The 26,426-nt window shown below is 31.2% G+C and overlaps 1 protein-coding gene across 10 annotated transcripts in view; it reads left to right on the forward strand.

Moving 5' to 3' along the window:
- Window positions 1-26,426, forward strand: part of Rbcn-3B (WD repeat-containing protein Rbcn-3B) — a 233,508-nt gene that overhangs the window by 169,196 nt on the left and 37,886 nt on the right. For all 10 annotated transcript variants that reach the window (XM_076481609.1, XM_076481650.1, XM_076481601.1 and 7 more), the window contains 3 exons: window positions 11,078-11,299; window positions 16,594-16,843; window positions 19,442-19,739. In XM_076481609.1, coding sequence (XP_076337724.1) covers window positions 11,078-11,299; window positions 16,594-16,843; window positions 19,442-19,739 — 770 coding nt within the window. The remainder of the gene's footprint in view (window positions 1-11,077; window positions 11,300-16,593; window positions 16,844-19,441; window positions 19,740-26,426) is intronic.

Consider the following 26,426-nt stretch of genomic DNA (forward strand, 5'->3'; position numbering starts at 1 on the left):
ATAACAGTCTAGCTAATAATCCAAATATTAATAATAGACAAGATTTAACTTTGTAGTTTCTGTAAAACAACATTTAAAAAAATCTTAAATTTCCCTGAGTTAGAGAATTGTGACATTGTAAGAGAATTCTTTAAGCATCTCCTCTTCTCTAATTTATTAACTTCACCTCCAAGAATGCCCACCGCTAGTACAGCAGTATGTCTTCGGATTTACAATGCTAAAATTGGGGGTTTGATTTCCCTCAATGGGCTCAGCAGATAACCCGATGTGGCTTTGCTATAAAACACACACGTACCCCTCCAAGAAGTGTGAAATTTAATGTGAATTGCTCATTATAATTTTGTTTTTATTCATGTAAAGCATAATTTGTATAACTTTCAATCTTACTTACAGTCATCAAATAACAAATTGCACTTCTCTTACCATGCCTACCTGTTACATCCTCCCTCTCAGAAATTGTCAGTAATTCTTTTTCATTCTTAATACCATATTATATATAACGGGTAGAAAGCCAGGATTTTAATTGATCAAATGTTATATTAAATTACATTGTTTTCTCTACAGAGAATTTTCAATTTCACTTTCATTTCAACCTTTATTCCCCTGGGAAACACATAAATGAGCCTAAATGAATTTTTAGTGCCTTTTGTTGTATAGTTAGAAAACCAGAAAAACTGTGATACTCATGGGACATTGTCTGATTTTCACATATTATTATGTTCCTTGGTGAGTTACTTAATTTAAAAAAAAGAAACATTGTTTATTGTAGTACTTCCATAAGTATAAAAATTTGATTTTTAGGTTATTTGAGGTAAAAATAAATACAAATAATTTCTTATGGTGAACACTCTCAAGCAGCTTGCAAGTAGCTCGTGCCTTATGTAATTTAATTGCATAATTTGAGCTGCACATTTATTAAGTGATTTACAGCTCATATGGAGTGAATACTAATGAGACACAGTCCACAGGGCAATAAGCAAATAACATTTAATTATAAACAGGTGTATACTGTTACAAGTTTAAATCTACTTTGGATAAAAAGTGTAGTTTCTTACTACAATTTTCAATCATTCTGAATAGAAAAAAGGGTAATTTAGATTTATTGTTTTTTGTTGATTACCAGGACAGTCAGAAAATCAACCTTGTGTAGAGTTAGGATAGAGAAAATAACAAAAAACATGAAGTTTTACTGAAAACAAATGTTTCAAACGTATTTAGGAGGTTTTAGATATTACACAAATGAAATTTGAGATTTTTGAGATGAAAAGTATTTCTAATCTTAATATGAAAGTCACTTTACATACAGATTATTCAAAACAAATACTCTATATTCAAGGACAAGTCTTTTTATTAAAAATACTTCACAAAAAATGTAATTTTTTGAAATATGAAAGGTTAAGAATATTTACTGAAAAATTGTCATATTGTGTGAAAGTATACACATTATATCAGAAGTTAGTATTGTCAAATCTATAAAGACTATACAAATACAAAAGGTCATGTGGTCAGTTAAATTGACCGAGCCTATGTAGAGAGAGTTAAAAGGTGTGTATGTATTTCCATTTGTTACTTTTATACACTTCATATTACGATATGTTGATGATAATAATTAGAGTTTGTGATGTAGTAAAGAAAATGGAAAATAAAATTTAAACATGTACCTTAAAAAAAAAACTAATTTATAAGCTATGAATTATGCAAATAAATTGTAAGGTAAGAAATAGTGTTATACTTTGTATAAAATTACCTTGCAAGTGAACTACTCAGAATCTGAGTAAAAATACCTGTGTTAGAAGTATAATTTTTTATTAGAACTAGTAGAAAAAATCAGTTAAATATTTCTGAAACTACATACTTTTAGTGAAGTTCTTACTAAATTTCAAACAATTTGATTCTCTAGTTTTATTTTTGGAATGAAATATAATGATAGCAACATTAAGTACTTAAAATTTTGTGATACAGCTATCATAGAGTTAATGTGGTTAGTGAAGATTTGTCATCTTTCAAAAGTGTTATCCCAAGGGTTTTCAGCATTTCTTGTAGAAGTATAATAGTGCCCACAAAGGATGGTGGTGACTTTTCCTCATTGGCACATATGTTACTGACTGTACAGAATACAACTATAGCTATGACAGGGTTGATGGTCATTCCTGTGTCATTGTACTGTTTGATCACCCTACTAAGAGAATGTTATATCTTGCTTTAGATTTCAGCTAATGAATGGCCTGTAATGTATATCAGAATGTTTTTATCATATGGTGTTTGGTTGAATTGTTAAAACAGTCTAGATCTTTACTGTAAATGTTACAAAAAAAATGGTACAAGTAATGATGCTTGAAGTAGTATGGTGGTGTTGGTGGTGGTTTGTTATGATTGTCAGCTTTCTTACTTCATGTGACATCTTTTGTCTGTTAGTGTAACTGGTGTTTATGGTGCAACAGATACTTGTTGCATATAATATGTATTTAAAAATACCAGGATGTAGTCATTGGCAATGTTCACAAATTATCAGTTCAAGGAGATTTACATGAGGATAAGAAATGAGTTAGATGCCTTCTCAAAAGAAAAACAAAACATTTATTAATCACAACAAGAACTGTGTTTTATTCAGTATTTATCTGTATTAAATATTTCTCTATTATGTTCCAACACTTAGGGATGATACATAAATAATCTTTAAACATGCTTTAAAAACTTAAATATACCAAAAACCATAGTCATGAAGAAATTAAAATGTGTATGGTTGAAGTAATGGGTGTGATTTGTTGAAGGCTCATTCTCATACAGCTTGGCAGAGTTTTGGTGTGGATTCTTTGTTTGATTACAGATTTAATCCTGCCATTATACAAAATTTTCTGATATTGTCAAACTTACTGAAACCTGAAAAGCAGCTTGTGGTTGCCACATGTTCTTCAATAACTCATCATTGCATACTGTAAATTATGAACATTGTTTACTAAGTGTGCATCAATTTGAGACCACTGTATGTCCAATCTTAGAATCTGAAATTGAGTGCAGACTTTCATGCACTATGTACTCATTTGTATAACTATCCTGACCTTCTATAACTTCCAAGTTTCCTTCAGTCTCATTGAATCATTTGACAGTTGATTATACAATTGGATCCTTTCAAGGGATTTGATGCTCTTTGTTGTATTCTTTGGGAGGAAAGTTTAACCTTCAAAAACACATCTCGACTAACTATGCAGAAGAATGGTACCTTTGTCATCAGTATGGATGTTTATCTGACTTTAAATTTATAGTTTACTATTTCATAACTGACTTTCTGTAATAGGAATGTTACAGGAAAGTTATGTTAAATTGTGTAATGTTAATTCACTCCAAATGATATTTTCATTTTGCATCTGATAATAATGGTATTAGTTTTACCTCTTTTAGTCAATATATTTTTGCATTTGTTTTGTTAGTGCACTTACAGCCAATATTACACGTATTATACTGACACCTACTTTAAGCAATTTGTAGTAAGAATGGAAAATTGGACTCCATTGTAGGTGTATTTTAGATCTGAAACTACTGCCAAGGTGATTTTAAATTCTATCCATGTATTAGCACAAGTTAAACTATATTGATCCACATTTTTCTTACACTGTGATATATACCTAATGGCAGTTGTAATTCAGTCTGATGGCTACAGCCTTCTATGGGATTTTGCTAATGACATTTTGTGGAATTACAATTTGGTAACCCTTAAGACAAAAGTGTTCCTTTGTAAGTTTGGATAAGAATTTGACAATTGCACTTGGCCAATTTTTAGGGATGTTTCCTGTTTCCAAGATACCTTGATGCTCTAACAGGTTGGCTTGTTTGAGGCTCTTATTAAAGATTGAAACTTTTACACCATCTGGACCTGGATCTCCATGCTAGATTTATCTCTGGTTTAATGAGTGTTTTAGTAATCTTAAGATGACTTCCATATCATCATGTAGTTATATCTCAGGTAGGGATTGTTTTAACTTGAGCCTTTGTGAACCTGACGATGACCGAAGAAGGTCGAAACATTGTTCGCTCTTCTATGTAAAATATTTTCTCAACCCAAACGAGCCATTTTTGCATATAAATAACTTGAGCCTCCTTTGCATGTTACCTTAGTCATATCAGCCAATACATCTGAGCATGAACACTTTTGTGTTGTTCTTCATCTTGCTGGGAGACTAGTTTTGTCATAATCATAAAATACTGATATTGTAGAAGTGTAAAATGAAGGGCTTGTGAGATTGGCCTTTTTAATAGCTCATTTCATATCATTTGTTTTAGAAGTTGGTTGGCTCTAGAAAGTACATGGAACACCATGCCATCCCTTCATTTTTTTGCCTGGGTTGGGTCAAAATTTACCTGTGTTAACTCAGGTTATTTCTGATTGTATTTTTTCCAGTGTTATCAGTATCATTATTCCACCAGAATGTTTTTTCTTATGCAAAAGTTATTGCTTTGATTTTGCTCAAAGCTAGTAAGATGATTTGAAGTATACGCACTGCTAAGGAGCTTATCACCCTTGTATTGGTAACCAGATTATTTTTTAACATTCTATCTTCACAGGCATTTCATGTGAATTAATCTTGCAAATCTTATATCCCTTGATTCAAATGTGTTAATGAACTTGTAGGATATCAGTAGCTCCTGATGAAGCTGTGAAAGTGAGATATTGAGTTAATGAGCAAAGTAGAGAACATAGTCTACCAAAAGGACTCTTGTGTTTGATCAAGGCTTTCACATCAACAATCTGTCACTCATATTGGATACAGTTTTGTAAGACTTCCCACAGCAATCATGAATTCTTATATCTTTTATTTCAAGGAAATTGATCAGAGCTTTAGGAAGTTCTGCTCCCATGTGATTGTTTATTGGTAAGAATATTGTAAACCTCTTTATAGAAACATTATCTGAAACATATCTATAAATTATTCTCAGTTGATTCATGAGAGACATGTCTGGAGTAGAATCAACAGACACTGAGTAACACTTGGATTTGATTTCTTGGATAAAAGTGGTGAAAACTATTTTTGTAGGATTTCTAGGGATTCGTCACAAATAGTTAAATTATAAATGTGAAAGATGACCTTTTCAATTTTCGAATATTTTCAGCAAGAAGTGTATCATAATTGGCCAATAGCTCTTGTATTTAAGAGTAATTGTTATTACACACTGAATCAACTACTTCATCAATTTCTGTGATTGCTAGCCTTCTGGATGGTAGAATCTTTATGACTGAAGGATTATAGAACTTGATACTTCTTCTTTGACTCTAATTTGTTAAGGTCTTAATGGTTCATTTTCTTTTGGTTTTAAGCATAATAAATTTGGTAACTTTGTTGCAGTGAGCTTGTTTCATTCATCATTTTACCAGTTGTTGCCAGCAAAACTTTTCCATTGTTGTTGAAAACAATTTTTAATGCAGAAGACATTCCTCTTCAGTCTCTTTTAACTTTTTTCTCCATTCAACTACCCCCAACAAAAATGTGTTTTTGAGTATTGGCCTTCATTTCTGTAACCTGGAAGAGGTTTTGTAAACACAGTGAAATTTTTATCCACCTACTAGGAAAAGGTAATCACTGATGCACAAACAAAATTTATCATTCAATCAGAAACTTGTTTTTGTGTTTTTGTTTCCCAATGTTGAATGTAAACCATGGGCTTGTATTTTCATTGCCATTGCAATAATTGATTAATTCCTGTTGTTGGGGATTAGATTCAGTTTTATAAGGTTGATGGTCAGCAGCATTGGTAGTTGTAGTCTTTAGATGATTTTTGTCACAGTCCTGGTTGACAATTAAGTTTGTTTGCACTATCTTCTGGAAGATGACAGAAGAAAGCAACCCCCTTGAAAATATCCTATATCTTTTATTAGATAACAGAAAAATATGTAAATCCACATGTTATTAAAATGAAGTCAATAAGATCTGTTCAAATATGATCTCAAATCTTAATTTTGACATGGCTTTCATAAATACCTGAACTTTTTATGATTTTAGATACATTTTCTCGTAAAAAGCATTGTGGAGTTGTTAAATTTATCCTAGAATTAAGAGAATTGACATCATGGAATGACCAGGTGAATCACCTGTTATCAATTCAGTTGAAAATTTATGGACTTAATTAAACTCATTAATAAAAGATCGCAAGCCAAACATAGAAGATGAACTTTTTAAAGTACTCGAAGGATGGTAGTCAGTCATTCAGGGATATATCCACAAACTCATTGAAAGCAAGCCATGTCGATGTAAAGCAGTACTGAAATCCAGGGGAATGTTAACTTGTGAAATTGTTTTGTGTTATTTGAGTTTCACTTTTATGTTAAATTATTGCAGAGAAACTTGTTTGATCATTTTGTAAGCTAATTGGAGTAAAGAAGATCTAAGGAATTACAGCAGGTACACAACACTTTTTATGATAAAATGTAACTAAAATTATATAAAATTTAGTTATTTATGAAAGTCAGTCTTGAAATTAGAACTTTTGATCATATTGAAACAGATCTTGTCAAGTGTGTTCTAAAAACATGATTTTTATGTATTTTTGTGTTTTCTACTAAAATATATAGCAAATTAACAACATTTTCAAATGGGCCACTTTTTTCTGTCTATCCCCTGTAGTTGAAGGCAGGGCCTCAACTTGATATGATGAGGTTTAGTCATCAGCATCCAGAGATTCAGTGTCTGTATTGTTGCTTTCACTGTCTTGGCTGACAATGGTTTGGGCACTAGAGGATGCAACTCATAAATCTGTTAGCTTCCTAGGTTTATGTACTGGTTTTTATAGTTTTTCACCCTCTTTTTTTTTTAATTTAGTTTTTTCCCAATCACTCTTGTGCTCATACATTTGTGCAATAGGTAAGATAAACATTTAATGAATAGTATGTTTGTGCACATGTATTCCCAGTTTGCCCCTGAAACAGAAAGGTCCACCTTTCAAAATCACTTGGATTATATGGTTTTTATTTCATTTCTCTGTGCTCATGTAAATGTACTTGTGTGTGAGAGATGTCAGAATAAGCCATCTAACAGTGATTGCATATCATTTTCTGTACTTAACTCAAAAGTTTCAAATTTTACACTTGAAAGATTTGTTATTTGTACCAATCAATAAAGGATGCTTGTAAAGTTGTCAACATATTATAACAATTGGTAGTTGGGTCAGTGTAGGACCACAAGTAATTTTCAGATTCCAGTCAAGAAGTACAAACAATTGGTATAATGTATCATAGAACCTTAAAACATTATTCTACTTAGCTTGTTAGTGTTTAACTCTTTTTTTTTTTAAATCAAAATTTGAGGCTTTTGATAATAAAAAATTGAAATATATATGTATCTTCATTTTACTCTAGCAATTTAGGTTTAGTTGTAGAGTAGGCCTACTTCTTTATTGTACAGTAACAAACAGCATATAGGGTGCAAATCAAAGCTGACAATATCATGAAAAGGTGGAGTAAAGAGAATTCAATTGGCCAAGGCTTGTTATTTGATTAGCATGACAATGACTAGGTCTAAGTGTGCTACAATCCCAAGAGAATTCCACCTTAGCCTGCCCCTGTTTGATTGCTACTCAGGTTGGTTTGATCCTACTGACTTTTCAGTTGTCTATCATACCGTAAAACTGATTAAATCTTGTGCACTTTTTTATACAAATCATTTATCAGCTAAATGTTTACACCTTGGTTCCCCCTGTTCTTTTCTCATTGTACATTTAAGAACCTTCACTGAGTGTACAATCTTTGATGCTGCTGTGGGCACTCATCTGGACACTGTTTTTTAATGTAATTTTGTTTGTTGACCACACAATAACCAGTCACTACTCAAAACTCTAGTATCTAGCTTTGTAGGCCCTGACAAGCTATACAACGGATAACAGTCTATTTGCCTTTTGGAATGGGACTGTCATTCTTGGAGTGTACCTACTGGTTAATAAGTTATAAAGATATCCTCCCACTGGCAATAAGTCTTCCTGGTACAGGACCATATGTTTATCAACCTTGCTTATAGCTCTTAATAAGGTTTTTATGTTTCTTCCCTCTAGTAACAGAGTGTGACAACTCTGCTTGATGGTATATGAACCAATTCAGTATGCATGGCACTGTTCATTACAGGCTGCAGATCTAAGTTTTGTTCACAGCTCCTCATGTCTGGAGATTCATTTATCATTATTCTGCATACATACTAGACTCTAGGAACACATCAGTATGCAGTTGAGGCAACATTTGGAGCCATCCTTACTTCCACACCAGTGATCACAGTGAGGCAACTGACTCGCAGCAATCAATTTAGTTGCTTATTAACTTTGTGTATTTAATTTATTTATTTAATATTTGAATCTAATTTGTTTTCAAATTTGTTATTATTATACTTTTACACCAAGCACTGAATATAATAATATAATGCAACACTATTACTTCTATTACTCTTATACACTTAAGGGATTAGGCACACTTATACTGCTAATAATATTCTTGGGACTCTTGTTAAATAATTACCTAATCAATAGAATCTACATAATAGTAGCCTTTCAAGTTTAGGAATACAAGAAAAAACAACTAAATCATGCTTTGTGATGCTTTAAATATTGTGTATTGCATATTTGCTAAAAAGTTATGAAATATTAACATTATAAACCAAATACATTAATAGTCTAATAATAATAATAATGCCTGTTTTATGTATTAATGCTAATATTCTACCAAGTTATAGCTCTGTGTTAAAGAGACTAACATTCAGAAAAACTTAAAAATAAGATGAAGTAATGTATCTGTATGCCACTTCTAATGTGATGCTAATCAAAGCCTAGTTGTATAACAGTAGTAATAACCCTGTAGTTTAAAAAGTATAACATCTGAAATAAATTGGTCAAAAAAATTAATTACTACTTCATATTGAATGGAAGAGTTATTAGTAATAAACTCCAAGTGTATTGAGAATTACCAATTCCAGGCTTAGAGTTGGTACATACTTAACTTCCTAATGTTTGTCAAATATCTAAACACGGGCTTGGTCAATCTGATAGACAATGTGACCTATTCATATGTGTTTAAAGTCTTTATAATTCTGATAGTACTAACACTTAATATATTATGTATATTTTCAGAAAACCTGACAGACTTTCAGTAAACATTATAAATGTATTTAAGTGAAGTGTTTTTAATAAACTAAAAAAAGAAATTCCATTAATGTATCAACTACTTTTTAAGTCATGTGGAAGGTGATTTTCATGTTAAAATTAGAAATACTTTTCTTCATCTCAAACATCTCAAATTTCATTTATGCAATCTTTAAAACCTCCTAAATAAATTTCAAACTTTTTTTTTTCAGTTACACTTCATATTTTGTCTAGAAATTTCTCTACCATAAACCTAAATAACCACCAGAAAAAAAAATTAAATAAATCTATATAACCTCTTTCTTTCTAGAATGACTTTGAATTGTAACATGAAACTACATTCATTTACTGTAAGTAGCTTTAAACTTGTAATAGTATATACCCATTTATATTTAAATTTGATTGCTTTATTACCCTCTGAACCAAATTTAGCTACTACAGTTCATGCCATTATATGTTGCAAATCCCTTAGGAAACAAAGAGCTTACATTTTAATACTCAATTATACAGGGTGTTCAGAAAATCACTGTGCACTTATATATTTAACCTACAAAACTGCATAGTGACTTTCCGAACACCCTGTATTACATATTACTTACACGTTACTCCAAGATGCTCACTTGCATGCCTCCTGAAATATTTTTATTTTATCATTATTATTTATTTTACCTAATATAATCTTAAGTAACATAAAGATATCTGTTTTTTACATTTTAGTTAATTTTATAATAATAAAGAATAAACATGAAAAACAAGAAATAAAGTACTTACCTCGGTCTTCTTTGTTTCCTGCTTTCAATTACACATAACCCTACTTTTTTATGCTATTGGAGTTATCACTAAATAATTTTTATTTAATTACTTAATACACCAAAGAACATAGAATAATAAAATGCAAAAGGCAGGTAGTTTGACCTGACTATCACATATTTTCTAGCTTTCTGATTATGTGACAAGAACTGTTACAAATTAATCCAAGCTACTCATTATCTTTCGTGTGGAAACTTAGCTTGTACAAACAGAGAAAAGGACTATTCTCTTCAGAAAACAACATTACAAGTTCTTTTATAGGTGAAAACCTTGATTTTCTATTGGTTACACATAATATAGATTTAAGAGAGAATTATTAACAAATCCTAAACAAGAAGGTGTGACAGAAGAGTGTGGCAAAAAAGGGGTCCGATTTTCTATTTAATGATTCTGTAACCTGAGAAAACGGAAGGCAATAAAAATTATAGTTTATCTGAGCAATGATAATTTTATAGTAAATACTTTACCTTAAATTCCCTATTTAATGGAGTGGTTGTAATAAAATAGAGAAGAGAGGATGCCTAGAATAAATGTCTCATTGTCAGATAAAGTTAAGAACCTAAACTTTTATACTATTAAAATATGGATCATTAGTTATGATTCTATGCTATACTAATTGCTATGATCTGGACAAAAATACTTTAATTATATTTTGAACATAAGATGCTAAAACATTTGACATGCACAGCAAAAGATGTCTGTGGTGATAGAGTTATCTTGGATTTATAACTAGGTGCTTACATTCCCTTGAAAACTCAAAATTTAGGGATAATTTATCAATTATCAAATATAAATTATATTTCTGAGCTTTATTATAACTTCTGAGATTCTTACTATTATTAGTTGATAAAGATGCTGCCGACAAGTATGGTATTATCTTTACAAGCAAATTTTCCAGTTTACTTGTATCATAATTCACTTATATGGGTGGGAACTGGACAATAAACTTTTATATTCAAAGCAAACTATAAATTATTTTATTCTAGATATGTTTCTGTGTACTATATTTTTTGAAGTAAGTACAAATTGTGATGAACCTAAATAGTTTCCTATATCTTTATTTACAGAACTGTATCCTTAACATTGTGAATTATATGTTTATATTTTTCCTTAAAGTAGTTTAGTGGTGTAATAATAAATGATTCCTATAATTTATTAGAGCCCCAGCAGGAAAGCATGTACGTTTAAGTCCAGCTATACCACTTGAGTTAATAGAAGAAGAAGAAAGAGCGAGAAGGTTTTCATCAGTTAACCACTGGGAACTCTCAACAGCAGTGACTACAAATCACTTACTTTCTGTCATCAGTTTAGCTAATACACTCATGTCCATGAATAGTGCCACATTCATTCCTGAACAAGAAAAGAGGCGTAAATTACACAGGTAAAACAGAGTTGAAAGTACTGTATGTGTTAGAGTTTTTGATTTTACATGTACATAGATTGTATTCTGTATTCTACAGTGTTCAAGTTAACTCTTTTGCTTGTGACACAGTGGATAACATCAACAATGTGACCCTAAAGTGTATATCATGTTTTAATGAAATTTTCAAGCTTTTATCAAACATTACAACTCTTTTATAGACATAAAGTCAGAATTTTTAATTATGTTGACAAAAAAATTGCCAATGAATATATGGAATTAGTGTTGACTGCTCCCAGTTAAAATGATTTCTATACTTAGATTTAAAATAATATTTCACCCAAAAATTTTTCAAATTTCACTGCATAACATCTAAACTCTCATAAATAAATATCAAACTTGATTTTACAGAAAAAAATTTGTAATTTTTATATTTGCTCTCCCCTCACTGTGTGGCATTGATCAATTTGATTGACCTCGTAACCACCATACAACTTTAAAGGTTGATACAGGTGAAATAAAGACATTAGTATTAATCAAAAAGTTCCAAGGTACAAAGTACTTCAACTAAGAGTTTCTAGTTCTAGCCTTCTCTCACCTTTTTTTTATGTTTATTTTACTGCTAGTAGCTGAAGTAGAAACCTACCAAACATTAACCCAGAAATCATTGCTCCTTTCATTAGACTGTTTATGGAAGAACTTAATACAAGACCATTGGTAGCAAATAAGCTTCTGTGGTACAGTAAGCAGAACTTTCCCATAGAGCTTATTGTTATTTTGCTCTAAGAGTGCAGTGAGAGAGGATTCATTGGCTTGTTTTTTTTAGTGCATTGTTGGAATGAGAATTAACTGTAGTAATAAAAGTACAAGGAAATGTTTATAATGTTGTTCTGTACAAAGTCTGAACTGATCCAGTAAATTTTATAAATATTTGAATGTTTTCTTCATGGGGTGATTGGAATTTAGTGGTATAGGCATACAAAATGTTTAGGTACTATTTAGACATAAGTGCTTAATTTTTCATTATTTTTCTTAAAATGTAACTGAGAAGATGAAAAAAATAGAAAACTTATGATTTCTAGTACTTCCAATGTTACAAAATTGATTTGTACTTGTGAATAATATTTGCAGAGCTTCACTATAAACCTCATTTTTTCTCTCAGTTGGAAGAAAAGAAATTAATTTTTACAGATTTTATAGATGCATTTTGAAATTACTGTTCAGATACATATAAAAACTACTACAGTTTATCTGGCTTTCTGACTAAGTTATATGTGGATTAAAAAACTCTTCAAGTGTTCAGAACAACAACTTGTTCAACATACTTCAATATTTCCAGAGAAATTACAAGTTTCCTCTTCAAGCCAATTATAAGCTGTCAGATTTATGTAGTTTTGAATGTACTCTTTCAACAGGCTATAAATATATACTCAAGAGAAGTAGGCATGAGTGTGTAAGAGGTTTCAAGGGAATGGTGTAGTGTGCAAGGCTACCCTTGTAATCTTACAATACATATTAATATCTCAGCTAATATTATTTTACATTTTAGCTTCAAAATATCTGAAGTTTGAGATTCATTAACCATTAAATACATTGTTTAGTGAGCATAATTAAATGTAAACAGATCAAGAGAGACATGCTATACAACACAAATGATGTGATGTTTAGCTTTTTTTATATATATACAAATCACACCATCCTCTGATAGTATAGCTATTCTTTGACATTGACTTTGCCAATCTAAGTATTGAACTTATGTGCTCCAGTCTTTAACATCACATTTAAATGCCCTGGCAGTGTCTAATTTTCAGATTTCTCCACCTTTGTTGGTGCACTATCTATCCTGTTACTCTGTGTATGTGCACCATAAAAAATGTAATCACTTTTTTTCTCAACAAAGAGTTGGTCATAGTTTTCTCCTGTAATGTATTGTGATTTTTCCTCTGCCTTGTGGATCTCAATGTAATTATAATTAAAAATAAGAAAAAAATAAACATTATATTTGAGGGTATGAAATCCCATATTACTGTTGACAGCAAAGTGGCTAATCTGACCTCTTGTACTTCTCCTTTGTTATCTAATATTTCTTTACATAAAGGGGGGTACTTTCAGTTTGAACTTTCATGTTTTTATCAGCTAAAAAATGAAAACGTTTCATTTGGCCTGAGGTGTTTTCTTCTAAGGGTTCTAAAGTTGCCTTTTTTTTATTGATCCTAGAAATATTTTTCTATTTTCTGACACTTGTTTACTATGTCACCTTCTCCCAACTCCAATTGGGGTCCTTTTCTTCCATTTATCATATGGACTTGTGAGATTGTGGGGCTTTTTATTGTCCCCTTTGAGTTTCTCCTCCCTATTGGTGGAGGGGACAGTATTTAGTTTCTCCTTCTTCCAGATTTTTCTGGTTCATACTGGAAAATTTGCTGTTTTATTACATGATGGGATAGACTTGTATCCTTCTTGTATGTTTGCTTGCCTTGGTTTTCTGCCTCCTGGTGGAATTATATTTTTTTACCACTTACATGATGATGTCATATGTTGGAGTTGTTGTCATGTTTGTAGGAATTTTTCTCTTCTCTTCTAATTTCTGATAAGTTTTTCTTTCTTAGTACTTAGAAACTAGGGAAGGGTATACTATACATCCATCTCTACAGTTATTTTACTATATATTTCTCACCTCTACAATTGTTTGTAATCTGGTAATTTGTTTTGGCTTGTCATTCCTGGAAGTGTTATGACCCACTTCACCTCCTTTTGTAGTGATTGTCTTGACTATATGTTGACTGGATCCTTCAGCTTCCCTTAGTTTTACCCATTGCCTTAGAAATAGATTCTACAAACATCCATTTTGCATATTTTGGACTTCACAGGTAAAGTATCTTTTCATCAGGTTCAGCACATGTATCATGTCTTTTGCTACTAGTTTTATTTATCAAGTGTGAGGCATTTTACAGGCCATTATTCAGACTTCTTCCATTGCTTTTTCTCTCATGTTCTTTATATGCTTGGACAGCTTTCTTGTTGGAGTTTTCCTCTACCCCATGACCATTTTTAACAACATCTGCTGGATTATAAGCAAGGGAGTGATACTTTTGTCACAGTCTTGTCTTTTTATTTTCCAGGATATCTTGCATCTTGCTTTCAATGTATTCTACTTTGAGGCAAGTGTTGCCCAATACAGATGTATATTTTTCAACCCAGTTCCATGTTAGCAAGTGATTTCATTATTCTTTCTACTGGTTACAACAGGTTCTGTAGAAAGTTGGTATTCCATAAGGCTATGTTGGCACTTTCCAGATGGTATTACTATATTATCATGGACCACCATTCATGGACTATCCAAGAGTAAAGCTATAGGGGATTCTGCCTGTCCTTGTCAATCATTAGATTCAATTAACCCTTTGTTGATAGGTCATTGGTCAAAGGCCATGTCATCGTGCTTGTTGATACACTTTATTGAAATACTATTTTATGTATTTATGTCAGTAAGTTTGGAATGAAATTACAGATTATAATTCAAACTTCAATATTATATATTAGGTAATTTCTTAATTTAATAGTAAATAAAAGGACACATCTGAATATAGATTTTAGTGAGTCATGCAGCACAGTTTAAAATAAGATGTTTGATATGTCAAAATACTAAGTCTTAGTTTGTACAAATATGAAACTCAAATTACTAATATTGACAAAGTAGAATATAAAATAAGAACCTCGTATCTTTTTTATTTTGCCAAGACGTGGCTTACATACTGAATCAGACATGGTGGCCACTTTCAACTCTTTCCATTTTTTTAATGGTCCCTTGTGTACTCATATTACAGTATATGACATGTGAATAACCATTCGGCAGCTTATAATGTCCTCAGAGTGGTTTTCTCAGCCATTTTAATCTGTGAAGAAGCTACTATATTCTTTGGATTCAAGTTTTCAAGGAGGTAGATTTTGTCTATAGTCTGCTTGAAGTTTCTTATTTTTTAAATCTAAATACATCTTAGTTACTAAGCATAATAAATTATAGTGGAATTCTATGGTATCAGTGTAGATATTTATGATTTTTTTGGTTATTCAATTATGTATATATGAAACCTTGAAAAAAATTCGTTTGGTATCCTTCACATGCAAAATTTTAAAAGGCTAAGTAACCTGTGTCCAGCAACAATCTATTACATACAGAGGCCATAGCAAGAAGAGATAATTACATGCTTTACTTTTTGATTTATTGTTTCATATTTTAAAAAAAGTTTAGTCATTTATTTCTAAATATTAAAAATCTACATACATAAAAATGTGGCTGTATATTTCAAAATACTAGCCCACTAAAACCCAACCAAGACAGTGAAAACTAAAGGTCAGTTTTATATTATAGGATACATAACACTGAACACACATGCACCGTGTTGATACAAATTATGTAGTGTTAGCTAGACATGATTGGAAGGTCAACATGGTCAGTGTAATAATAAATATAGCATTATGAGACTTAAACTACTCAGACTAAACATTTATATTTTCGTGTCATAATGTGTAGTTATCCTAGCATGAAGAAAGCATAATTTATATTTATTTCTTAATTTTTTTATAATGGTTACGAATTTGGTCAAGTGACAGATCCCACATAGTTAATGTGTAGAAAATAACATAAAATATAAGTATTACTGAAAACAAGCATTTGAAATGTATTTTGAAGATTTTAGAGATGACACAAATAATATTTATAATCTTTTGGGAGGAAGAATAGTTTTTGTTAATCATAACATGAAATCACTTTGCACTAAGACTAATAACAACACAGACTCGACATTTTCCAAACACATTTTTAGAAAAAGTTTGTTTGTTTTTTGTACAAAAGAATTGTAATCTTTACAAAAAATCTACCAAATTTTGTGAAGATACACATTGTATCAAAAGTTATATTGCAAATAGTTAATGTTTGCAAATGTGTAGACAAACTCACGTATATTATATTGAACCCTTTGTGAAAGGGTTAATATTAAGTAAAACTTGGTGTTTGTGTTTTACTTTAATGTAGTCCACCAAAACTGGCTGTAGATGGCCTTCGTACAAAAATTTATTCTAAGGAGACTGGCTGTTTCAAAAATAGGTCATGTTGTTACTTTGTTTATTTCTATTAATAATTTACTGAAGGAAAGATCAACAATTCTGAGTATTAGTTTCATGCTTATAAACTATACTGCTGCATTTATTATTTTAGTTAACCTCAGTTATAAAAGAATTAAAATTCAATCAATTTAGCTCATTTATTTGAGGTTATATTTTGTAATTAATTTCACTTGAATTTTTTTATTTTTTAGGAGGCTAAGTAGATCTGATAGTAAAGCAATCAATGCCCAACAGTCTCAAGCAGGAGGGGAAGTTAAACTAGCTGACAAAACTTCTAAAGAAATAGATGCCTTCACTAACCAGCAGGCTCAAATCAAACAAGGCTGGAGTCTTCTTGCAGCCCTTCATTGTGTTTTATTGCCTGATTTAGTTAAAAGCTGTAATTATCGTGGTTTAGAGGTTGAAATTCTGGCACGAAGATGGCAAGACCGCTGCTTGGAGGTAATGTTAGTACATGGATGCAGTGTGTATTTCAGTATCTATGTATTTATAAAAAAAACAACAGAAACATCTTTAATCACTAAGATATTTATAATACTAATGCAGATATGAGATGTTGATTGTATTCTTAGGGTACATTTTAAACTTTTAAAAAGAGGATACAAAGGAAGCCATTCAAGATGGGAAAGCAAAAAATGTGCTGAAATGCAACAAGGTCTCAATGCCAGAAGTAGCACTTGAGGCTTATGAAGTGTGGCACCCTCTATTAATTGGAGAAAAAAAAAAAAATCTGTAAAAACCTCACACTTTGGGTATTCAAGATTCAAGCAATTTCAAAAATAACCATAGTATATACAACAATATTTTCTTAGCAACAGAACACAACTTTTACTAGGACTGTACATGAGGGGTTGAATAGTATCTTCACTGGTGTAATTTTAAACATTATACATAAAACTGGAATTCTTAAAAATGTTTATTATTTTTACAATGAACTATAACACTCTTAATGTATAAAAGTATTACAACCAGCAAAACTTAAGAATAGTTTGACCTCTGTACATTGAATTATTTTGATGCAGTAAGTTGCATATGTCTAAAGAGCACAATCTGAAAACATTTCCTAAGCAATACCTACCAGAAAAAATACTTTATTAGTAAATAATAATTTTATTTACAATTTTTGAGAATTATGTATGGATACTGTAATTAGTAATTACTAACACAAATAATTGCTCATAGGGTGGTGTTTCTTCTAGTTTAATTATGTGTGGAAGATTTGTTTCTTTGCTTTATTAACTTTTTCTACAAGTGTAGTAACAGATAATTTTTGCATTACTGAAATGTTGGTATAAAAATACAACTTCAAGATATATTTTCAATTTTACAAAATAAATAAATGAATTAAAAATTTATATTTTTACACATCAACCAACCAGAATAAAAGTTTTTTTCTTTTCTCAATTATATAGAAGTTGAATAATGTTTATGTTGTTTTTACTTAAAATACTTTAGCACAATTGATACATTATTTTAAATATCTAAAAAAAAGGTAAGGATTTAACACTAGTCTTAGCACAGTGGACCAACCCATTTCACTGAACACTCAACATTTTGATTGTCAAAGCCTGCCTTTGGCCATGAGTCTGTAGATGAGAGTTGTATGCTGAAATCACAGGTAACATTATGCACCTGTGCATAATTACATGGACTATCAAGAGTAAAGCTATAGGGGATTCTGCCTGTCCTTGTCAATCATTAGATTCAATTAACCCTTTGATGATGGGTCATTGGTCAAAGGCCATGTCATCGTGCTTGTTGATACACTTTATTGAATACTGTATATGAAAAACGACATGCTTCACAAAAGTAACAATCTATTATAATAATAGGTTTTCATTTTGTATGGTGGCCTTTTACAGGCCATTATTCAGACTTCTTCCATTGCTTTTTCTCTCATGTTCTTTTTATGCTTGGACAGCTTTCTTGTTGGAGTTTTCCTCTACCCCATGACCATTTTTAACAACATCTGCTGGATTATAAGCAAGGGAGTGATACTTTTGTCACAGTCTTGTCCTTTTACAAAATAAATAAATGAATAAAAAATTTATATTTTTACACATGTCTACTCTCATACTTAATTATATATATAATGCTAGTGGCTTCAATAGTGACCAGAATTTGCTATAAGATGATAAACCAAGCCTGTGTATAGAGTTAAGAAAGAAAAAGTAATTGATATAATGTAAATCATTGCTGAAAACCTTTGATATAACATTTAGAATGTTCTAGAAGCTATACATAAATTCATAGCCAAATATTTAGTAAAAATACTTAGTTTGTTTTATGTCTACTAACATTTTGCCAAATTTCATGAATATACACTCACTACATTAAAAATTATACAATGTATAGTTTCATTATTACATTATAGTTAAAACATTAGTCAAAGTGATAAATGTATAATTAACTTGATTGAAGCATCTGCCCTCATGAACAGTCTTAACTTAAAATCTCGCATACTCTCAGTTATAATTTTTTTTTTTAAATCATAAAGTACACTGGATTTTGACCTAAAAATTTATGAATTGTCAATACTCGTACCAGCTGTTCTGAGATACGAGATTAACAGTTGTTATTTTGAAAGCATATGATAACCAGTTTAGAAAAACCTTTTTGTGGCATATGGATGGTATGTTAATATAATAAATACACCTAAAAATAATATTTTTTGCTAAGAAATATGTAAACTTAATATTATTTCAGCATAGATATAAAAAGCATGATTTACAGTATCTGTTCACCTATTATATATATATTAATTAATCAACTTTCTTTGCTCAGTAAATGCAGAAACAGAGCCTTACAATAGCATGTTTGTAGTTCTCTTGAAAACTCAATTTGCTTGTAAGGAAGGTACATATTGCTTAAATCAAACAGAAACTAATGAAACTAGAGGTACGTGTATGGATCAAAATTGTTACTGTAGCAGATACAATAATAAATACAGAACTCTATATTTACTATTTGCTATATACTCTTCTTGACAAATATTATAAATCTGAATACTTTTATCATTGAAATACTCTATATGTTTAGGTTCGTGAAGCAGCTCAGGCTCTTCTTTTAGCTGAACTTCGTAGAATTGGACCTAAAGGAAGAAAAATGGTAGTAGATGAATGGGCTCCATTCCTTCCTAACTATGGAGAACCTTATTCAAGTCATTCTTCTCAAAATATTTCTTCAAACCAATCTAATCCTGGACTATCTAACTTTAAAATCCAAAATGAAAACTCTAGTACATCATCTGTACCTAAAATAGAAGCTCAACAACAGACTAGAAATGAAGAACAGTCTTCAGAGGAAGATGATGACGAAGATGACCAAGGTCTGGATAGTAAGTACTATATAATATCCAGTTGTAAACATTTATTAGCAACAAATGTATGTGGTTGAAAATCATAATCATGATGAACAAAACAACCACAGAAGTGATGAATGATAACATTCTTGAATGTTTCAAAATATATTTATTCAATCTCTTGAACATTTCTGTGAATGTAAAATAGTTATTGCAGATAACAATTAAAAAATTGAATTGAAACGTTCCTACAACTATAAACATTTGTAATGAGAATGTTAGAAACCAGAAAGGAAAACAAAAATAATGAATGTGACACCAGTAACTGTACTTAAACATAAACCAGAATAAATAAATCAGAACTTCCACCTAGCTGTTGAAAATAAAATTAATCAGGCTTAAAGCAACAAAAATTGCTTATCATTTAATTTTGAGAGATGTTTGTTTTTTTTATAAAGTTCAAACTTTGAAGAAGACCACTGAATTTCATATCCGATAGTTTGGCTATATATGTAGATAGCAGATATACAGAGAAAATAAAAAGTGATAAGTTCTTCAGGACATCTACATATCTTTGTGGTTATGTACAGGCACATAAAATTTCATTTTGCCCTTGTGTATCTAGCTTTAACATCAATGACACTTAAATCATTTGTGAGCTAAATAGGGTCAGTGTGTGATCCTTCAAAGGGAAAAAAATGTTTTATTTGACAAAATGACTTAACTTCATCTACATGGGTCAAAGACCATGTCATTGTATTTGTTGACTCGCATTTAAAATTTTATTATGAATTTATGTCAGTAACTTTGGTATCAAATTCTAGAGTATAGTTCACATATTAGTATATTAGTTAATTTCTTCTCTTAAAAGTAAATATTAAAAATAAAACACCTAAATATCAATTTTTGTGTGTTAGGTAGTATTTTGAATGTAGCATTGGTTCATATTTGATGTTTGTGATGCTCAAATACAAAGTCTGCAGTTTCTTAATCATATACTCAACTTCTCAATACTGACAAGCTAGAATATAAAATAAGAACCTTCTGTCTTTCCTATTTTTTGAGATATTAATATATTTATTGAATCAACCAAGGTGTCTTTGTCCACCACTTCAGTATTTTTAAAATACATGCTCATGTACACCTGCTTTGCCCATTGATGTGTGTATAATTAATCAAAATCTCAGAATGTCCCCCTAGTGCCTTCTAAACCTCTTTGAAGTATTATCATGGCAAATGTTTTCTTTTTATGCTAAATTCAAAATAGATAATACATTAGTGACTTCAAAATTTCATATTTTTTTACACTAAAGTACAGCTAAGTTACTAAGCTTGGCAAATTATAGTGGAATTCTGTGGTATTCATACAGTAATTGATGATTTTTGGTTATTTCAGAATGTGTACATAACATCTAAAAAAATTACTTCTTGTCACAGTTAACTCTTTCTGGTCTTGTAAACATTCAGATCACTCCAAGTGCTCACATGTAATATAGTTCTCAAAATTTTATTAATAATATAATTATATTTAAACAGCTTTTTTATACAAAAATATTGTAAAATTGGTATGTTCACATTTTCTCTTATGTCTTAATTATAGGTCTCTCAGCTGTGTGCATTGCACTTCTAAATGTTTTTTGTTTTGTTTTTTTACTCTCTTTTAAGCTTATATTTATTTATTTCTAATTTTTTGTTAGCTGAACATTTATGGTTTATATGCTTTCTGTTTATCCACCTGTGAAAGTATTAGTTGAACTCAATTTACTGTTCCACCCATGGAGGTTGTAAGAATGTTTTAATTTTTATCAGTGCTGAGCATAAATATAGCTGAAAGTTTTTAGTTATCAGAGGATATTTTGAAGCTTTAACACTTTGTTATTAAGCAAAGGGAATACCTGGAATTTTTCTTATGGTTTTTAATGGTGTTATATTTCATTTCTGATATATTCTGTAAATCAGATTAAAAGGTAGGAAATATTTCTCTATGACAGAACATCAGATAAGGATATTTAGGTTTGGTAAATGTGATAAAACTAAGACTATTATGATGAACTATGTGAATGACACAAAACATTCTTTTTTTTATTGGACATGTTAAATTTATTGCCTTAAAACGGTATGCAAAAATGACACAACTTATTATTTGACAATTAGTAATAACTATTAAACATAAATTGATTTTATCATGTTGTTGTTGACAAAATATGATGCTACAATAATTTCTTCATAGGTCAGGTTATGGTTCTTCAATACAGAAGTTGAGGATATTATAACAGTTTTTTGTTGTTGTTGTTGCATTCTCTTTAGTAGCAACGTAATTTTATCAAATGTGTGTTTGCCTAATTCTTACTTTTGTGACTTTTGCCTAGCTCTTTTCATGTACTAATCTGATTTTGGATATTTTCCATGATGCTTTAGATGCTCAGGTAGTCTGAGCAGTATCATTCTTCCGTCTTTCTCCTTATTTCTTGTCTTTTCCAGTCTTCACCTCTACCTGTTCTGCTGTCCTATGTTTAAGCTCCCAGTCATCAAATTGGCTGTTGTCACCTTTTCAGAAGCTACCTTTTGTGTTATGGTTGCTATTTATTTTCCTCCTCTTCTGTATCCACTTTCTTGCCACTGTCTCTACAAGATAATTCAGTATCTCATGAGGAAGGATGTTACAGAATGTGTTTCACCCTTCTCCACAAGTTTATTCTCATCTGTTCATTATCCCCAAAAGGACAAAGGATTGGCCTCTGGTTATCAATTTTTCAAACCTCAACCAGCTTTATTAACCTTCCATATTTCACTGTGGGGTCTTTTTTTTTTTTTTCACACTCAGATGACCATTTAATCCAAGTGTTTGAATAACTAAGGTCAGTTTTTTGGGTGCTTACATTCATATCCCAATTCATTCTTCAGTTTGTTCATAGGGTTAGGAGTTTCAGTTCTGCACTCTCCAATTCATTCTGGCATTGACTCCACACATCTTCTGTCATATAGTCAGAACCTTTGCCCATCATATTCATGACCTGGGACTGTAGTTTCACAATTACATGGATGACTAACTTCTTTGCAACAAACCTCTCACAAGCATAATTATTTTCTCCTCATTTAGCTCTGCTTATCATATTAGAGAAGTCTCATCTCACACTTACTCAATATCTTGTTCATCTGGGAGAGTTTTTTGCGTTTATCTCAGCAGGGTCAGCCTTCTTCTTTACACTTGAGGGACATAGAATGCTTAGTTTTCAATGCCAAGTCTTCTCTTTATGCATGTAAGGTTATTTCTATTTGGAGGATCTTGACTTCCATGGAACCATTTGTTCCTTGGAGTTATGCTCACATGCATTGTATTTAATAAGTGTTACATGGTCACTGGAATGCTTGGTTTCCAATGCCAATACTTTTCATCCTGCATACGAGGCCCTCTCTACTTTGGGGACTTCAGCTTTCATTGAATCGCATATCCCTTGGGGTTGTACTCATCTGTTTTGCCTTTAAAGGGTGTTATATGATCCATTGGACTCCTCCATTTTTCTTTCTTCTATTCTCCAATTGACTGTGTTTATTGGCCCAGTAGAGACAGCTGACATTAATCTTTCTCCTCTTCATCCCAATCTTCATCTCCTTACAGATGCTTATCTTACAGAATGTTGAGCAGATGTTAAATATACCCAACCTGTTAGAACTCCTGGTCGTTTGTTGTATATTGGATCATTTTTTGCTTGTAGTATTTGTGTATCTGGCCATAATTCATTCCGACAGCTGTCTTTGGCATCAGTTGTCTAGGTGGCACCCTGTCTCATTTAGTTTGTTTTTAGGTACTGGAGATCCTTTTTTGGACCCACTCTCAGCAAAACTGTCTTCTTTCTTGTCATATCTTTAGTGCTCTGAATCTTTGGAAAGTTAGCTCTCCAATCCTAACAAGATTCTATGGATAGAGTAGTCTCTTGGTCCTCAAATGTTGTAGTGGTTTACTTCCAGCTGTGTACCATCCTTCTGGATTCTTTTGCCACCCAGCTTAATATCAGATATCCTCTTTTCTGGTCTCCAGCTCTGTCCTTTGTTTTTGGCTGTGGATGTGTTCAGTTAAGATTGGTTCCATCTCTATCTGTATGGTTTTTTTTTCCCCGCATTTTTGTCTTACTAGAACTTTTCCATGTAGTGTCCTTCTCATAACTCCATTCTGGCCTGCAAAACTTGAATATACTTTAGTCATCTTTTCCCATACTTCTTCCTCCTTCCCAGAGTTTTTCTGGCAGTTTCAATCCTCCGTCTTTTATTTCACTGTCCGTGTGCAAGGGCTTTCTTAAGACATTCCAGACTCTTTATGTGAATAACATACTTTCTTCCTTATTCTTTTTTCTGATCTATGCATCGTGTCTTCTTTTTTTCACAACCATCTGCTTCTCACCATTCTGATTCTTCTACTTGGCTCTTCGATAATAGTTTATTTCTATTATTGCTTAATGCAAGGCAGCATTACCCAATACTTTTCATTTTTCATATTTTTGCCTTATACTTTCCCATCATTTTTTTTTCAAACTTTTCACCTGATTCATCTTTCCCTACCAGATTGGTATCTTAATGTTGTTCTTTGTACTATTACACTTCTCCCTTTTGAGCCTTTGACATCTTGTTCTTTGTACCATCTCTCCTTCAAGACTTACTTCTTTACTCTTTTTTGCTCATGAACATTATAGGTCAGATGCCTTTGTAATTTATATTTCTCACATTTTTTATCATCGTTCTTATCTCCTGTTTTGTCCTGATTATAGGTTTTTTCTCATGAATGTTGCCAGCATATGAATGGGACAGCACATTCACACCTGTTTTCTTTCTGTTTATTTCTCGTCTGTATTCCAATTCTGATTGTGATCATCATCTTTGTGCTGTGCAGGTTTTGTTGTTGTTATGTAACCTTGTATGGCTTCTCTTTGTGGCACCCATTCTTATCTTTTTATGTCATGGAACTTTTCCTCCACATACCTCTCTCCTGTAACCTTTATTGGACAGCTTCATCAACTTATTCATCAGGTCCATGATCATTATTCAAGGATTCTAGTCTGTCTTCTATGTTTCCATTCACCAGATGCATCATTTTACCTTTTACCTGACTGCTCACTTCTTTTGTCCTTTGGAGGAGATAATGCAGACTAGTATGTGGACTAAATCTCATACTACCTACATCATTTGGCTCTTTCTTTCTCTTCTGGCTATTTCTTGCTACCTATTGCTGCTCTTCTTACCCCATATAGGTTCTGACAAGGTAAATTCTCACCTTTTTATTTCCTACCTAGACAGTGTGTGCCCCCTTTCTATATCTTGGATCTTACTCTGTGATGAACGGTACCCATTTACTTATACTTAATTTTGATAAAAGTTAAGAAAAAACTATCTTCACACTCCAAATAAATATAAAAGAATATATTTTTATTTAAAACAAGTTATACTTTAACTCTGCATTTCTTGGTTGTACAGTTTAATAAGTTAAATTCAAAATTTAATTTAAATATTTTTATTATATTGTATAAATAACCTTCACATAAACACACAGCTAATAATCCAGTTTTTAACATTATAGGTTTTAAGTTCTCAATTTTTATAAGGAAATATTTTTAACATTTCCCATGGTATAAGAACTTTGACATTTGTTCTCTAGGTACACTCTCTTCTCTAATTTATTTATCATGCCCCCAAGAAGTGTGAAACTTAAAGTAAATTACACATTATAATGTTATTGTTTAGGCAAAGCATAATTTTTATAGTCTTCAATCTTTGTGATCCATGATGACGAGATGACCGAAGAAGGTCGAAACATTCTTCGCTTCTTTACATAGTGCTTTCTCTATCCATACCAGCTGTTTATCATATATAGTCTTCAATTTTATTTAGGTACAAACCCATAAAATAGAAAATTCATCCTCTCTTTCTATGCCCACCTGTCACATTTTCTCTTTCAGAGATTTATAATACGTCTCTGTGATGTTTAATATCATATTATTTATAATCAGTTGAAAGCCAATCTCTTAAAGTTCAATCTTTGTTCCCATGAGACACAGCAGCAAGTTTAGCTGAATTTTAAATAGTACTTATTGCATAGTTAGAAATCCAGAACAATGGTAATAGTCATAGGGCATTGTCTGTTTTGTTTATTGTTTTATTCTATGCTCCTCGATACACTCTTTAATTAAATAGAATATTATTTATTGCAGTAGTACTATAAATATAAAAATGTTGGGTTCAAGTAAAGGTTTGAGTTTCATTGACAATAAAAGTAGAAGACTTAGTTAAGTACCATATTTCTTGTTTTTCATATGTATTCTTTCTTTATTATTATAAAAATGTTTAAAGTATACCAATTAAAACTTTCAAGTTAAATAATGAGTACTAATAATAAAAAGTAAAATTTTCAAGAGGTATGTTTGTCAGAAGCTTGTGCCTTACGTAATTTGAGCTAGGGTAACACGAGTTACATACTTGCTAAGTGTTTTTCAACTTTTGTGGCAGAAATATTAATTATACATAGTTCAGAGGGAAGTAAAACAATAAAATTTAAATAGAAATAGATATGTACTGTTATGAGTTTAATGTTTTTATAGAGTTTGTATTGAGAAAATAACAGGTCATATATGAAGTTTTAGTGAAAAAAATTGTTTTGAAATTCACGTAAGGGGCTTTAAAGATTGTGCAAATGAAATTTGAGGTTTTACAGATGAGTAAGAGTATTTTAAGTTT

This window comes from Tachypleus tridentatus, chromosome 2 (genome assembly GCF_004210375.1).
Source record: "Tachypleus tridentatus isolate NWPU-2018 chromosome 2, ASM421037v1, whole genome shotgun sequence".
In the NCBI taxonomy this organism is placed as follows: domain Eukaryota; kingdom Metazoa; phylum Arthropoda; class Merostomata; order Xiphosura; family Limulidae; genus Tachypleus; species Tachypleus tridentatus.